Below are 16,589 nucleotides of genomic sequence, written 5' to 3'. Positions count from 1 at the left end.
TTTGCAGTGTGGTCAATCCAGTGCTGTCCAAAGAAGCTGCCAGCTGTAACTGTAGCCAATCATGATCACTAGCCGGACGTTAAGAAGTCAGATTAAAAGGCATGTTGGAACTTTTAGCAGCACTAAGCTAATAATTTAAGTGATGTGGGTATGTATCATGTTGACCCTAATTAAAAATGTTGGTTTTTATTACAGATGTAGGTTGTAACTCATTCGACTCCAGAAAAAGAACAGTTGAAATCACTAAAAGCCCCAAATTGACATGCCAGTCATGTTGGCAAAAAAAAAGAAAGAAAAATGAGGTCAAATGTATTAATCCCATTCTTTATTGGCATCACAATATTAATATTTCTTCCAGGCAAAAAAAAAAAAAAACTGAATATTTACACAAATATTAAAAATTAAAATAATAAGAAGCTTCATTCACCAGCTTCAAAAAGACAAGATAACATGTCCCTAAAAGGGGTTTATACAAATATAAAATACACATAGTTACTTTATTAAAAACAAACTGTGTGCAATGGTTAAGAACACCTTTTCACCTTTAAGATAGAAAACATCAACGATACAGGTGAAACAGAGCAGTGTTGAAGTCGACACCTGGCTTTACAAGATAGATCCAGGACTGTTATAACCTTATAACTAACCAACTAACTAACTAACAAATCTGTCAGCTGGTTAGTTAGTTAATCAGCTCTCTAGAATAACTAGCCAAACTAACTAATCAACTGACCAACTAACTAACAAATCTGTCAGCTGCTTAGTTTGTTAGTTAGTTGATCAGCTAACTCACTAGAATAACTAGCCAAACTAACTAATCAACTAACCAACTAACTAACTAACAAATCTGTCAGCTGCTTAGGTTGTTAGTTAGTTACTCAGCTAACTCACTAGAATAACTAGCCAAACTAACTAATCAACTAACCAACTAACTAACTAACAAATATGTCAGCTGCTTAGGTTGTTAGTTAGTTACTCAGCTAACTCACTAGAATAACTAGCCAAACTAACTAATCAACTAACCAACTAACTAACTAACAAATCTGACAGCTGGTTAGTTTGTAAGTTAGTTAATCAGCTCTCTAGAATAACTAGCCAAACTAACTAATCAACTAACCAACTAGCTAACACTTCTATCAGCTGGTTAGTTTGTTAGTTAGTTGGTCAGCTAATTTGCTAGAATAACTATTCAACTACTAACCAACTGACCAACTAACTAACACTTCTATCAGCTGCTTAGTTTGTTAGTTAGTTGATCAACTTACCCACTAGAATAACTAGCCAAACTAACTAACCAACTAACTAACACTTCTATCAGCTGGTTAGTTAGTTAGTTGGTCAGCTAACTTGCTAGAATAACTATCCAACTACTAACCAACTGACCAACTAACTAACACTTCTATCAGCTGCTTAGTTTGTTAGTTAGTTGATCAACTAACCCACTAGAATAACTAGCCAAACTAACTAACCAACTGACCAACTAACACAGTGTTGAAGTCGACACCTGGCTTTATGTGACAGATCCAGGACTGTTATAACCTTTAGCAATGATCCATTTCTCTCTCTGACCGCAGGTACGCCTCTGGACTCTAGCGAGCAGGGACAGTGTTTGCTGGGATGATTACTGCTCTAATTCAGGATCTCTGTGGAGAAAGGTGGGAACAGGGCATGTCCAGCCTAAAGTCACACCATACACTCAGCGTAATTGCTATTTCCTTAGTGCTGTAATATGATAAGATTGCATGGAATAAATGTGCTCACCTGATTAGGACGCATCCCACGATAAGCTAAAGGTATGCTGGGCAATTGTCTGACGTTTTCATAGTTTGGATCCTAAAAGAAAAGGATGCTCGTTATAAAAAGGCTAAATGAGGTGCAGCTAAAATGGCAAAATACTTGATACAAACCTGATAGCTGACTATTAACTAACTAACCAGCCGACCAACCAACTAACCAGTTGATTAACTAATTAGCCCCTTAGCTGGTGTGTTAGTTTGTTAGCTAGTTTATCAGCTAACTCACTAGAATAATTAGCCAACTACTAACCAACTGACCAACTAATTAACAAATCCAACAGCTGCTTAGCTTGTTAGTTAGTTGATCAGCTAACTCACTAGAATAACTAGCCAACTACTAACCAAATGGCTAACTAACTAACAAATCAGCAGACTCACTACTTTGTTAGTCAGTCAGCCCATCAGCCAGTGAGTTAGTTAGTTAGTTAGTTAGTCAGTCAGTCAGCTAACTCGCTAGAATAACTAGCCAAACTAACTAATCAACTGACCAACTAACTAACAAATCAGACAGCTGGTTAGTTTGTTAGTTAGTTGATCAGCTAACTTACTAGAATAACTAGCCAACTACTAACCAACTAACTAACAAATCAGCAGACTCACTACTTTGTTAGTCAGTCAGCCCATCAGCCAGTTAGTTAGTTAGTTAGTCAGTCAGTCAGTCAGCTAACTCGCTAGAATAACTAGCCAAACTAACTAATCAACTGACCAACTAACTAACAAATCAGACAGCTGGTTAGTTTGTTAGTTAGTTGATCAGCTAACTTACTAGAATAACTAGCCAACTACTAACCAACTAACTAACAAATCAGCAGACTCACTACTTTGTTAGTCAGTCAGCCCATCAGCCAGTTAGTTAGTTAGTTAGTCAGTCAGTCAGTCAGCGAACTCGCTAGAATAACTAGCCAAACTAACTAATCAACTGACCAACTAACTAACAAATCACACAGCTGGTTAGTTTGTTAGTTAGTTGATCAGCTAACTCACTAGAATAACTAGCCAACTACTAACCAATTGACCAACTAACTAACAAATCAGACAGCTGGTTAGTTAGTTAGTTAGTTGATAAGCTAACTCACTAGAATAACTAGCCAACTACTAACCAACTGACCCAGTAACTAACAAATCAGACAGCTGCTTAGTTTGTTAGTTAGTTGGTCAGCTAACTCACTAGAATAACTAGCCAATTACTAACCAACTGACCAACTAACTAACAAATCAGCAGACTCACTATTTTGTTAGTCAGTCAGCCCATCAGCCAGTGAGTTAGATAGTTAGTTAGTCAGTCAGCTAACTCACTAGAATAACTAGCCAAACTAACTAATCAACTGACTAACATAATTGACAGATCAACTGACTAACTGTCAGCTGGTGAGCTGGTTAGTTTGTAAGTTAGTTGGTCAGCTAACTATCTAGAATAAATAGCCAACTAACAAACTAACTGACCAAGTAACTAACAAATCATCTGACTCACTAGTTAGTCAATCAGTTAGTCCATAAGCCAGTGAGTTAGTTTGTTAGTTAGTTAATCAACTACAAAATGAACTAACCAACTGACCAACAAACTAAATAAATAACTGACTAACCGAATAAATGTTAGATGTACATGGAATGATGCTAAAGTAAAAACTAATAATCTTTATAAAATGAATAAAATGAAAAGTGAGTTTTGAATGGTAGTATTAATAATATAGTTTATGGAAAATGTATTCATTCATTCAACAGCAATTCTTATTCTACTAAGGAAAAAAATCTACTAATTATTATGCATTTTCGTTTAGTGTATTTTAGTTTAATTTAATTCTCAAATGTAGTTTTTTCTGCTGTAACTGTTAGTGAAAGTAAATCAGGCCTGTTTACCTCTTTATTAGTTCCACCAGGAGGAGGAGGAGGATTACCTCGCAAATCCCTCGTGTTTTCATAGAAACCACCCTAAAAAACAATAACTGTGTGTAAATACAATGCAAAGAATAATCTGTTAGCATTTATACTATCATTTATTTCTTTTTTTTTTGTATTTTGTAAAGTTCTGTTCAATTGAATTTTTATGTAGTAACACTACACTTCTATTAAAGTAATTTACTTATACTATTATCAATAACTAAAAATAACAAAACAATTTGATATAATGTAATAATGTTTTAATGTAATATTAAAAATTGCTATTTTAAATCATCGCAAAAACTCCTTTATTATATTAAATTCTGATGTCATGCATTCAGTCGCATTAGTTTATTAGATTAAATGATCTAATACTGCATTCCTGCTTAACTGCAACGTCATCAACACTGAAACATTGAAACATATAGATGTAGATGGACTCACACTATCGCCTCCATTCTTTGTAGCTGTGTAAGCAAGGAAATAGACAAATGAGTGAACATGCAAATGAGAGGCGAGTTCACTCTAAATATTTAATCTGACGCAAGACAGTCCCACATGATGCCACGGAATGACCCCAATCGCTGTGTCTGAATCTGAATTATGTGTTTATGTGGCTTTTGTTAATTTAATATTAGAATAAACACTAATAATAACATTCCTACAGACAGTGGTGGAGGTTCTCCATCACTGTGTTCATCATTAGAACATCTCCAAAGTTCTCCTCTCTCATGGAGTCTAGTGTTATTTAGAGCTCTCCTCAGATCAACACCTGGTTTGGTGGTAAATCAGGGCTTAATGATGGTAAATCAGGTGAGCTGCTGCTGCTGCTGCTGCTGCTGATGGAGTTGAACACATCCTCCACGCTGTGCTGGCTGGACTGGGGGGCGTCCAGGAGAACCCTGGAGGAACCGAGCTCTGTTCTTCAGACTAGCTCACCGACAAGATCTCATTACTTTCTTTCTTCAGAATGAGAAGCTCTTGTTTCTCCTTTTTACTGGATTTATGTCCACCTGCTTTATCTGTTCTGATCAGATCAGGAATTGTGTTCCACGTATATGTTTGTATATGTTGACATTTGGGTAAAATATATGTCTCTAATTCCAGAATATTTGAAAAAGATAGTTGAAGACCTTTACACTTACCTTCTTCAGAGCTTGATTTTGGCCTGCAGGACAATAAAATGTAAAGTACATATGTTGTAGGTTAAACTTAAGAAATCCGACAACTGGTTAGTTTGTTAGTTAGTTGGTCAGCTAACTTACTAGAATAACTAGCCAAACTAACTAACCAACTGACCAACTAACTAACAAATCAGCAGACTCACTACTCTGTTAGTCAGTCAGCCCATCGGCCAGTGTGTTAGTTAGTTAGTTAGTCAGTCAGCTAACTCACTAGAATAATTAGCCAAACTAACTAATCAACTGACTAACTAACAAATCCGACAGCTGGTTAGTTTGTTAGTTAGTTGATCAGCTAACTCACTAGAATAACTAGCCAAACAATCTAAACAACATATGCCGTAGGGTAAGCTTAAAAACAAGAAATTAAGAACAGATAAAAATATTATTTTAATACTTATTAATTGTATTTATATATATATATATATATAAATATAATATATATATATATATATATATATATATATATTTTACATTTTTTATATTTATTTTATATATTTTTATATGTTTTGTTTATATTTATTTTAATTTATTCAGATAAAAATCAATTTTATTAATATTTTATTGGATAGTGAAAATATTTTTTCCGGACTAGATACTCCGGACTCATTTTCAGTCAGCATTTCCTGGTGCTTGTGTGGGCGAACCATGTAAATAGCTAACCACTTGTTATGTAAACAAGGAAACCAGGAATACTCCAAAAGTCTACTGAGTTTTATCTCCCTGGGCGGGGTATATACTAGCAAAATAAAAATCATATATAATGGGAATCGTCACTAACAAACCAGTCCTTGCTCTTTATTGCGACCTATAATTATAAGCTTGAAGTTCTGGGTGACGAACTTCTAATTAATGCAGCCATTGTTTTACTCTTCTTTCCAAAAGCTGTGAATAAAACAAGGAACTGAGAACTACCCGGTGTTCCTCATTCAGAACACAAGGTGACGGCTTCTGAGGAACTAATGGACATTAACTTCGGTAAACATCTGTGACTGTTGCTTCTTTACAGAGCATTACGGGATGTACTCACCGTCCTTTGACTTTTAGAAAGTAGACAATCAAACCAACAACTCCAGCTACACCAAGTAAAACCCCAATAACGATCCCAGCTATAGCTCCTGCAGACAGTGGTCCTCCACCTCCAGTCCTTTTTCCTAAAAGATCAGACATGATGGAAGTAAAAAACAAGCCAATTCATAAACTGTCACCAATTGTCATCAGGAACTGGAGCTGAATCACATTTCCAAGCTTTAGAAATGATCTGAAAGATACAAACCTTGGACTAACACCAATTACTCACACCCATTAGACAGCACTCCCCTTAAAAACTGTCTAAAGGTTTGAGAGTAATGGATGCCCACAAAGCAGAAGAAGGCTATTAGAAGAGGGTTTCTACAAATGTCAGTTCAGAGAAATTCAACATGAGGTCTGGAGACCTCAAGATAGCACTTGGAGGGATCTGCTCATATGCTGGTAAGAGAGGCAAACCGGACCCCCTATAGGACTGCGATAGACCTGCACCTTAACCTGAACCTTAAGTCAGAAGTGATCCCATCAGAAGGAGGCCTACCTTTAACTGCCAACATGTGGGATCCTGAGGCTTCACATCTGGTGACGTTATTCCAGGCGATGCAGGTGTAATTTCCACTGTGGGTGAAGTTCACCTGCTGTACTGAAAAGGTGGCTGTAGTCACTTCAGTCTTCAATCCATTAAACTGCCATTCATAAACGGGTTCTGGTACAGAATCAGCCCGGCACGCCAACACCAGGTTCCCCTCCACCTCCACTTCGCTCGGGCCGGTGACGTGGACACCGTCAGGTCCATCTGGAACACATCAAGAGTAAACATTAATCCAGATGTTTGAGATGTTTCATCAATGAGAATCAGAAGCATGTTGTGTGTTTTGGTACTTACAGTTAACGATCATTGTGTACGAGGCAAACCCGGAGCTCACAGGGTTACTGAGAGTACAGCGGTATTCCCCGCTGTCTTTTGGCTGCACCGGATTGATGGTCACTGATCTGGTATTGGGGGAGAATATGACGCTGCTGCTGGGAGACAGCTTCTGACTGTCCTTCGTCCATTCTGTGCTGACCACCATCCCGCTTGCCTGGCAGGTTAAATTAGTGGAGCTCCCTTCTATTATGAGTTCTGATGGACCAATTAGTCTCACTTCAGATATTTTTTCTGTAGAAATAATAGAAATATGTGTCAGTGATGGGGAGATGAGCCAGCCTCAGCTCATCCAGGGTCTTAAAAGGTCATCTCTTGAATTCTATCTTATCTATATCTTGGACAATAAAAGCAAGACAAATTTACTCACTATTTATACCGACTTCTACAGATGGGCTCCTAATATTTTTGTTGCAATTTTTGTTTGCCCTTTAGCTTCTACATCACATCTTTAATATAGAGTACAAGTGCTTACAGGATGAGTGATATGAACTGGTGTTTATTTTAAGTGTGATAATTTAATAATTGGTTTAATGGTAAGAAATGTAACAGAAGAATTGATAATTGGTGGAAAGTGGATCTCTTAGAAACTAAAATTGCTTTTAGTCAATTTCAAGATCTAAATAATTTGAAACCCTGAATTTGCTTATTTTTGTACTGAATATGGCAATAATAACACACACATATATATTTTGTATTCTTATATGTAAGAAAATGAAGAGATTTGTCTATTGAACTATGATAAAGTCTTGCAACATTTTTAATATGAATGTAAAATAACCTTAAGAATGAACCAAATTAAGGTCAAAAGCCATTGTTGGCAATTTTGAATTCATGCATTTGTAGCATTTGTAGTTTTGGTAGAAATGGTAGAAATTACTACACTAAACTCTGTTAAGATATTAAATTGAAGTGATATGGGAATTTTTGAATGTCCAATTTCGTTATAGTTTTAGGGTTTTGATGTTTTAAATAATATATTATAATTTAAATAGAGTAGGAAAAGTCATGGCATTGCCCAGCAGTTTAAAAAGCATGTAAACAGATAAGAGAAAAAAAGGCCTCACTCTCAAAGTAACACCAGAAGGAGAGTTTTTTCTATACAAGGTGAACATAACAGATTCAGAACATGATTGGTTAAGAGGAAGTCTTGAATATGTTGCTCAGAGAAGCCACTGCAACCCTGGACAGTTAAAGCTGAGTCGGTGTGGTTTCCTTTTCACTTCCTGATGTCATATTTTCTAAATTGGACAGCCACACCTCAGACAGTAAGCATCCGCTTTTAATATTTTTGTAGTTATCAAATATATAAATCCTCATTCCAGACATTGAAACTTCTCTGCTGTTCAAACTGCTGTTATATATCTGTTATATATACACTATACAGACAAAAGTATCGAGACACCTACTCATTCACTTCATCCTGCTTATGTTGGAGTATCTATATTTACTGTCTAGGGACACAGAACACAATTCTACTGCTCCACAGCTCAATACTGGGGGGCTTTATACCCCTCTAACCCACCTCTGGTATTAGGCAGCGTGGTGCCAGCGTCCTATTCTATTGGCTTTCTTTGGATCTAAATCAGCTCTGAACAGAGTGTTCGAACCTGACAAAAAGATGCAAACAGGACACTGAACAGTTTCTATCTACAAGCCATCAGGCTTGTGAACACCACCCTCCTCCTACCTTCCACTCTGAACTGGCTGAACATTCACTTTTTTGTGGGCATCAAACTCCAGACATTCCACATCTACCCTTAGAAAGGCCTTAGAAAAGTCTTTAGTTGAAATAAATGACAGATGACAGCGATGACAAAGTAGAATATGTACTGTCATGAGTCAAGTGGACAGTGGCACGACATTAGCCCATTAGTCATATGCTGATCCTTGTATGGTCACCTGATGCCCACAGAGCAGGAGAAGACTATACAAAGATCGCAAAAGCTTTGCAGGTAGCTGTTAATTCAAATATGTTCATTAAGAGTAATGGAGGGGGTCAAGCTGAGGTCTGGAGGACCAAGAAAATCCAAACCTGAACCCCTGTTTGAATGTAAAAGCCCTTCAGGATGATGGAGCAGACTCTGGAGTGGTAGGGGTGCACCACTGTACTGTTCTACCAGCCTACTGATTGGAGCTCCTCTCGTCCTAACATATGTTTTAGAAGACTACTAGAACTTCTGCTGGATCAACCAGCAGCAAACCAACAAGAGCAGCAGCAGAGTGGCGCTCCACTTCCCCCTGAGAACCTCCACTGTAACAAGAACCCACAAGCCGTATAAACGAGAGCAGATGTAGAGGAGGAGGACCACCGACTGGTACCATCTGACTGACCAGTACAGTAGAGTACAGTAATAGCAGCTCATTGACGATGTGTTCTGAAGATCAGAGCAGTAATGGATTAAAGATCTGTCACATACTCGTCTGCTTACTCACCGAACACCTCCAGTGTAGTTTCTGCTGTGTAGGTGTCTGCAGTTCCGGTAATGCTCAGACTGTACGGTCCAGAGTCGTTCTCTGTCAGATTCCTGAGCTCCAGAGCCAGAGTGCTCATGTTCAGACTGATTCGTTCTCTGTATGCAGCCGTTGGTAAACTTGAGCTACCGATTACACTAATAATTGGTGTAGTTTTAAAATTCCAGTTGAACCCATCATATGTACCAGAGGGAAGTCTGCTCGGCTTAAACACCACGTTCTCCCGGGTCGCTCCATTCACTCTGCTGGGTAACTGCAGCTCCTGGCCTGAACACACACCTGTGTGAGGAAATAATGAAATATTCTTATTTGCACCCGATTTGCTGGGGTGGAACACCTGCTGATCTGGAACCTGAACTGAGGGCTTGAACAATAACAGAGGGAAGAGTGAGGGACAACTTCCTGCAGGGTGAATATCCATATAACATGGGTATTGGATGTAGTTTAGCATGTGGTTCTGATTCTGATCAGATTGGTACATCCTCTCGGCTCTGCTAGCTTTGATTCTCGAGATTCACATGTATTTATGTGTAAATTTAAGCAAACGTGTTTCTGTTTTACTGATATTTCTGAAAAAATTAAATAAAATACAATTTCTACATTTGACAAAGTCGCTTTCCCGTAGTCTGTTTTTCACAGAATGACCCTTGCTTTACATAAAGTTAGTGGTCAGTGAGAGTGTCTACCTGTAAAACTATATAACATCAATATAAACCCAAATAAAAATAAAGTCAGTGGTCAGTGAGAGTGTCTACCTATAATTAACTCTATATAACATTAGAATAAACCCAAATAAGCATAAAGTCAGTGGTCAGTGAGAGTGTCTACCTTTAAAACTCTATAAAACATTAGAATAAACCCAAATAATGATATTTTTGAAAAAATTAAATTAAATAAAATTTCTATATTTGACAAAGTCGCTTTTCCATAGTCTGCTTTTCACAGAATGTATCACTGCAGTAACATTATTATGAAAATAAGTAAAGATAATTATAGCAGTTTTGTTTTTCTGTTTTTTTTGTTGTAAAAATTTTAATGTATAATATATATATATATATATATATATATTAATTATATTATATATATTAATTCAGGCTGCAAATATGATGAAGATTCGCTGTCTGAGATTATTACTGTTGTTGTGTTATTGAGTTATTGGTTATTGAGTTAGTGGAGCTTCAGAGAAACTACATTGAAACACTCCTGTTTTCAGGTTCTGCTAAGTGCTGTAGAGAACTCTTACCTCCAAACACCAACAGCGTCAGAGCCCAGCACAGAGATCGCACAGCCATCAGGACTCTCCACACCCGTGCACCCTCCTCTCACAGTCTGGTGTGACAGCGGAATTACAGCTGACCTGCTGTTAAAGCTGCTATCAGCACAGACTCCGCCCATCAGTGACGGGATTCACTCAAACACACACACACACACACACACACACACACACACACACACACAAAATGCTTCTGCCAAATCCACTGTGAGAGTGTCTACCTTTAAAACTCTATATAACATCAATATAAACCCAAATAAACATAAAGTCAGTGATCAGTGAGAGTGTCTACCTGTAATTAACTCTATATAACATTAGAACTCAGTGGTCAGTGAGAGTGTCTACCTGTAATTAACTCTATATAAACATTAGAATAAACCCAAATAAACATAAAGTCAGTGGTCAGTGAGAGTGTCTACCTGTAATTAACTCTATATAATATTAGAATAAACCCAAATAAATATAAAGTCAGTGGTCAGAGAGTGTCTACATGTAATTAACTCTATATAACATAAGAATAACCCCCAAAAATATATAAAGTCAGTGGTCAGTGAGAGTGTCTATCTGTAATTAACTCTATATAACATTAGAATACCCTTAAATAAATATAAAGTCAGTGGTCAGAGAGTGTCTACATGTAATTAACTCTATATAACATAAGAATAACCCCCCAAAAATATATAAAGTCAGTGTTCAGTGAGAGTGTCTATCTGTAATTAACTCTATATAACATTAGAATACCCTTAAATAAATATAAAGTCGGTGGTCAGAGAGTGTCTACATGTAATTAACTCTATATAACATAAGAATAACCCCCCAAAAATATATAAAGTCAGTGGTCAGTGAGAGTGTCTATCTGTAATTAACTCTATATAACATTAGAATACCCTTAAATAAATATAAAGTCAGTGGTCAGTGGAGCTGTTTTGGTGGTATCAACAGCATATTAGGAAGTGGGCCATGATGTTTGCCCCAAGCCCCATTGTTCCAATGTTCCATACCCAAGCCCTTCAACAGCTCAAACACCCAAAGAAGGTAAAGTAACAGGCAGGGTCATTAAAGACAGATCGATGTGTTCTTTATTCCAAAGAAATAGCTTTAACATCAGGTGGTCAGTCGGTAGCTAGCAGGTCCCTCACCCTTACGCTTAACCCTTGACCCCTCACATACATCCCAAATGACTCCTGCGCTGTAGTAGGAATACTTATAATAACAACAATAGAATCATATTAATATTCATCACCATCATTTTGGATACCCCATCGTACACTAGTTTAGAAATGTGAACAAAAGAAACAAAGAAAAAAAGAAAGAAAGACGCAGAAGGAGGAAAGAAATTTAAAGCCAAAAGAAATAGTTCGATTCCCCGAATCTCGGAGCGTTTCAGGAATGTAGGGAATGTCAGGAATTCCTCAGCCTCCTAAACACATTCAGTTTGAGCTATTAAAATGATGAGGGCAAACAAATATGAATATCACTTTTGTGTGTAGACGTAAAATCACCACAGCTTCAGTTTTTCAGTGTTTGTAATCTAAAACAGCACCCCCTAGAGGCAGGACATGAGATGACTAGCTGTATGTATGTGCAGTGTGGGGATACAAGTCATTCACATAATGGAGGAGGTGTGCGTTAAAAGCTATACTCTACTGCACTTCATCTCCAAACTGCAAGATCTACAGTAACAGCGGTACTTCGGTTGAAGCCTCCAAGCAGTCTCCTTGCACCGAGACAAATTGAGGGGCGATAAAACAGTTGAGGGCAATGAACATGGGTGCATTATCATAATGCTTAAACCAGCAAACTGTGGCCAGTTTGGGGGGGCCAAAACTTTTGCATAACTTTTGACTCATATCAAATTTATATATGACATCTCAGGAAGGGTATTTATGAAAACATTGGGAGTTAAATCTCCAAAACGTCTTTACAGTGTTGCAGAATTTCACTGTCATTCATTCGCCTGGTTATTCGGGTCCTCTAGGTGGCAGTAGCTTTCCACCATCAAACCAGAAGAAGCCACAAATATCACTGAAGCGTAGGCTCATCTGACGGCGCTATTCTGTAAGTGGTTATTTTAAAAAACTGGCCAGGAACCTCTGATTCGATTGCCAGCACGTTGTTGCCGAAGTTGCTTAGTTCGTTAGTTTGCAGTTGTGTGGATGGCTTTGCATAGTTACCGTGCAGATAAACCACAGAGTCCAGGATTATCTAATGGATATACCACAACTTCCTTGGTTATTCATGCAGATATACCTAGCTACCTAGATGTTCCTAGGACATACCTCAGGTTCTTAGATCTGTTTACGGATGTGCTACAGGTTCTTGGGTTTTCTTACAGGCTTACGGATGTACCGAAGTTCCCTAAGTGCCCTCAGGGATATACCGAAGGTTCCTAAGTGACCTCACGGATATACCGAAGGTTCCTAAATGACCTAATGGATATACCAAAGGTTCCTAAGTGACTTCATGGACATACCGAAGTTTCCTAAGTGACTTCATGGACATACCGCAGGTTCCTAAGTGACCTCATGGATTTACAGAAGGTTCCTAAGTGACCTCACGGATATACAGAAGGTTCCTAAGTGACCTCACAGATTTACCGAAGGTTCCTAAGTGACCTCATGGATAAACTAAAGGTTCCTAAGTGACCTCACGGCTATACCGAAAGTTCCTTAGTGACCTCACGGATGTACCGAAATTTCATAAGTGACCTTACAGATATATCGAAGGTTCCTAAGTGACCTCATGGATATACCTCAGGTTCCTAGATGACCTTATGGATATACTGCAGGTTCCTAGATGACCTTATGGATATACCTCAGATTCCTAGTTTATCCTTCGGTAACCTTACAGTTACCAATGTGGGCTTAGATTTGTTTATGGATGTGTTACAGGTTCCTGGGTTCCTTTATAGATATACCGAAGTTTCCTAGGTGAACTTACGATTCTCAGACTTACTTATGGATATTTGGCAGGTTCCTTATGTACCTTACGGATACAACACAGATTCTTAGTTGACATTATGGATATACCGCAGGTTTCTAGGTACCTAAGTGACCTTTTGTGCCAATTTTGTGCCAAAGTCTGAGAGAGCCAATTGTGCTCTCTCAGACTCCGGCAGCTGATGGCAAAGACATCATGGGTTCCTAGGTTGCCTCACTCATGATTTAGGAGCTACCAAACGTCTGTAACAATCACACAAATGCAAATAAAACCACTGTCTTGAGTCAAAAGGAAGAAACACAGCCCACGAGCAAATGGAGAAACAACATATCAGTACTTGTGAACCTTCCATTTCTTCCATCCTTGCTTTGCTGCGGATTAATCGATCTGCACAAATGTCGCAAAGAGAAGTTCAGCAACATCAGTTCACTCTAGGTAAGATGTATGTTACTGTTTCAGGGGGAGTGGGACGTAAAGGACCGCTTCGAGCATTTTAGCTAGAAATTGATAGAAAAAAAAAAACAGATGGTTGAAGAGCAAAGCTGCAAGTGCGGAGAACTCTACTGGGGCTCAAATGAAAAACTAGGCATGACATCAAGGTTGTGTGGGTTTACCGATACCGGCGTACCAGTTCTACTGACGAAGCACCAACATTTATACGAACAGACCCTCCTAAAGAAGGAGAACGATCTGAGAATCAGTTGAAAATGGACTAATTTTCAGAGTTTCGACTGTATTCAATTAAACTGGCCATTATTATCAGTTAGCGATAAAATTTTAGCTCTCAGAATTGGTGTCAGTGACCAAATTTCCACCACAGGCCCTAAAATCTATGGAATCATCGGTAGTAGTGTTAAACGATCCGTTTGAACACATTATGATAAGTGCAATTAACCCCTTGTTTGATTTAAGTGTATTCGGGCCCCAACAAACAATACCTCAATCTTACTATTTGCCAAAAAAATACAGAAAAAAATGTACCTCCTGAAGGCCTTTTTTCATTTTAGCCAGTGCACAGTTAGCCTGGGGAATCAAACAACACAGACTGTAAATAAAAATAATAATGGTAATAATAATAATAACAATAATAATAATAATAATAAACATAGTACAGAAAAAGGCAAGAATGTCTATTAAGACTATTGTCCTTCATTTTTTTAGATTGTGGTACATTTCACATAGCTTAAACGTCCACTACCGAAGGTGTGTGCTCTCGTCAGGGAGGAGCCGGAAAGTTCAGTTCGAGGGAGTCTTTGTGCCGGGGGTGGGTGGGGGTGGGGTGGGGCGGGCTGTCTAAAATTCAGAGTTCATACGGAAGGTATCTCTGTGCTACCGGTTCGCCTTCAGCTTCTCGTGCCTTGCTGGGGTATAAGGAGGACATGAGGCCACAAAGGGCCACATTTTGCTCTTTCCTTGAAGCAGAAAGTCCAAAACGGCGAAGTAGAAGAAAACATTCCGAATCCTCCTTTTACATTCCGTCATCCTGAGCCACCAGGAGAACCAACGTCGCCCCCAAAAGGCAGGGGGGCTACATGTCGTCGCCCCCCTGAGGAAACCCTTGAAACCATTTGAAACCAAAATGACACTTAATAACACTGGTTAAAAATGGCCCGTAGAATCCCACTTCTGGCATGTTCCAGGACCCCCAGCTCTGGGCCCACCTTACGACCCCCCACTCCCCCCCAATCCGTGCGTTCCTCTCGCTCTTCCTCCCTTGCTCTTTCAGTCCTGCTCTCCCAGCAGGTCTGTACTGGTGACTCCTCTTGGAGGGGGGGAGTGGCCTATTCTGCGAGGGCTGTGTCCGCCGCCCCCTTCGCTGTCCGTGTTGGAGGAGGAGTGCGGTGGGGGTGGGGCCAGGCGAGGGAGGGGCGCCGAGGAGGGCGGGACGCGAGGGCACGAGGTGGTCCGGAGGCTCTGGATGCGCCGGCACTCCTGGCAGATGCGCACGTGGGTGCAGCCTCGTGGAAGAGGCACTGTGACCGCAGGGGGGCCCAGGGGCACTGCAGGCGTGCTGCTGGCCCCAAGAGGGTCCTCTAGGAGACGCTGTGGCCCGGGGCCCAAGTCCGAGGGGCCTCCCCCAGCTCCGGAGGCTCCTCCTGTTAAAGGTCCAGTCCCGCTGTAGAGTTTGCCGTTACTCAGGCGCATCTCCCTGACCAGCCGCAGCGGCCGCGGGGCCCCCAGAGCCACACGAGCCGGGTGACGCAGGGCCAGAGTGCTGGAGAGGGGCCGGCGGCGGCGCAGACGGGAACTCTTCTTGCAGGACACAGCATTACGGAACTCAGTCAGCATCTCCTGACACACAGACAGCTGATAGATACACGAGATTAGGAGGTTCATAATAGTCTGCAATTATAGTGGACAATATAGTGGCAGTGGTTAAAGCACTGTATTATTGATCACATGGTTGTGGGTTTAATACCCTTATTTGCTATGCACGGTACTGTAGCATGGCTGACCTTGTGCTCAGACCCAGCTTTCTAAGTTGGGATATGCAAACAAAATAATTTCATTTTACTGTACATGACTTAATGACAATAAAAACACTGGGTTATTAATCAGGAGGTTGTGGGTTTAATACCCAGGTTTGCTAAGCTGGCACTGTTAGGTCCTTGAGCAAGGTCCTTAACCCTCTCTGCTCTAGGGCTGCTGTAGCACACTGTAGTGGCAGTGGTTAGAGTGCTAGGCTATTGATCATATGGTTGTGAGTTTGATTCCCATATTAGCTATGCATGGTACTGTAGCATGGCTGGCCTTGTGCGCAGACCCAGCTTCCTAAGCTGGGATATGCAAAGAGAAGGCTATCATTGTTCTGTAAAGGTATTAATAACAACAGAGGCATTGTGATGGTGTTGGGTTATTAATCACAGGGTTGTGGGTTTGATTCTCGGGTTTTCTAAGATATTGCTGTTGGGTCCTTCAGCGTGTCCCTGAACCCTCTCTGCTCTAGGGCACTGTAGCACACTATAGTATCAGTGATGGCCCAATGGGCACTGGGTTATTGATCACATGGTTGTGGGTTTGATACCCATGTTCACTATGCATGGCATTGTAGCATGGCTTACCCTGCATCATCACATTGCTTTCTAAGCTGG

At 39.8% G+C, this 16,589-nt stretch overlaps 2 protein-coding genes across 4 annotated transcripts in view; both read right to left on the bottom strand.

Annotated features, from left to right (window-relative positions):
• Window positions 1–338: 338 nt before the first annotated feature.
• Window positions 339–10,628, bottom strand: LOC140556528 (cell adhesion molecule CEACAM20). Of its 2 annotated transcripts, XM_072680547.1 has the most exons (10): window positions 10,528–10,628; window positions 9,246–9,563; window positions 6,771–7,043; window positions 6,426–6,680; window positions 5,886–6,009; window positions 4,820–4,842; window positions 4,119–4,141; window positions 3,654–3,725; window positions 1,762–1,833; window positions 339–1,643 (listed from the first exon to the last, which is right to left on the bottom strand). In XM_072680547.1, the coding sequence occupies exons 1-10, from the start codon at window positions 10,574–10,576 to the stop codon at window positions 1,635–1,637; spliced, it is 1,218 nt and encodes a 405-aa protein (XP_072536648.1). In that variant the 5' UTR covers window positions 10,577–10,628; the 3' UTR covers window positions 339–1,634. The 2 variants fall into 2 exon arrangements, 1 of the variants encoding a protein (XP_072536648.1); XR_011979739.1 differs by lacking the exons at window positions 339–1,643; window positions 1,762–1,833 and having other exon boundaries at window positions 4,119–4,842.
• A 982-nt stretch (window positions 10,629–11,610) lies between these two features.
• The window catches only part of grik5 (glutamate receptor, ionotropic, kainate 5), a 90,447-nt gene continuing 85,468 nt past the window's right edge, over window positions 11,611–16,589 (bottom strand). For both annotated transcript variants that reach the window (XM_072680545.1, XM_072680546.1), the window contains one exon: window positions 11,611–15,804. In XM_072680545.1, the coding sequence (XP_072536646.1) occupies window positions 15,220–15,804 (585 nt within the window). In that variant the 3' untranslated portion in view covers window positions 11,611–15,219. The remainder of the gene's footprint in view (window positions 15,805–16,589) is intronic.

Source organism: Salminus brasiliensis, chromosome 5, assembly GCF_030463535.1.
Source record: "Salminus brasiliensis chromosome 5, fSalBra1.hap2, whole genome shotgun sequence".
Lineage (NCBI taxonomy): Eukaryota > Metazoa > Chordata > Actinopteri > Characiformes > Bryconidae > Salminus > Salminus brasiliensis.
This window is presented reverse-complemented; position numbering and strand designations above follow the sequence as displayed.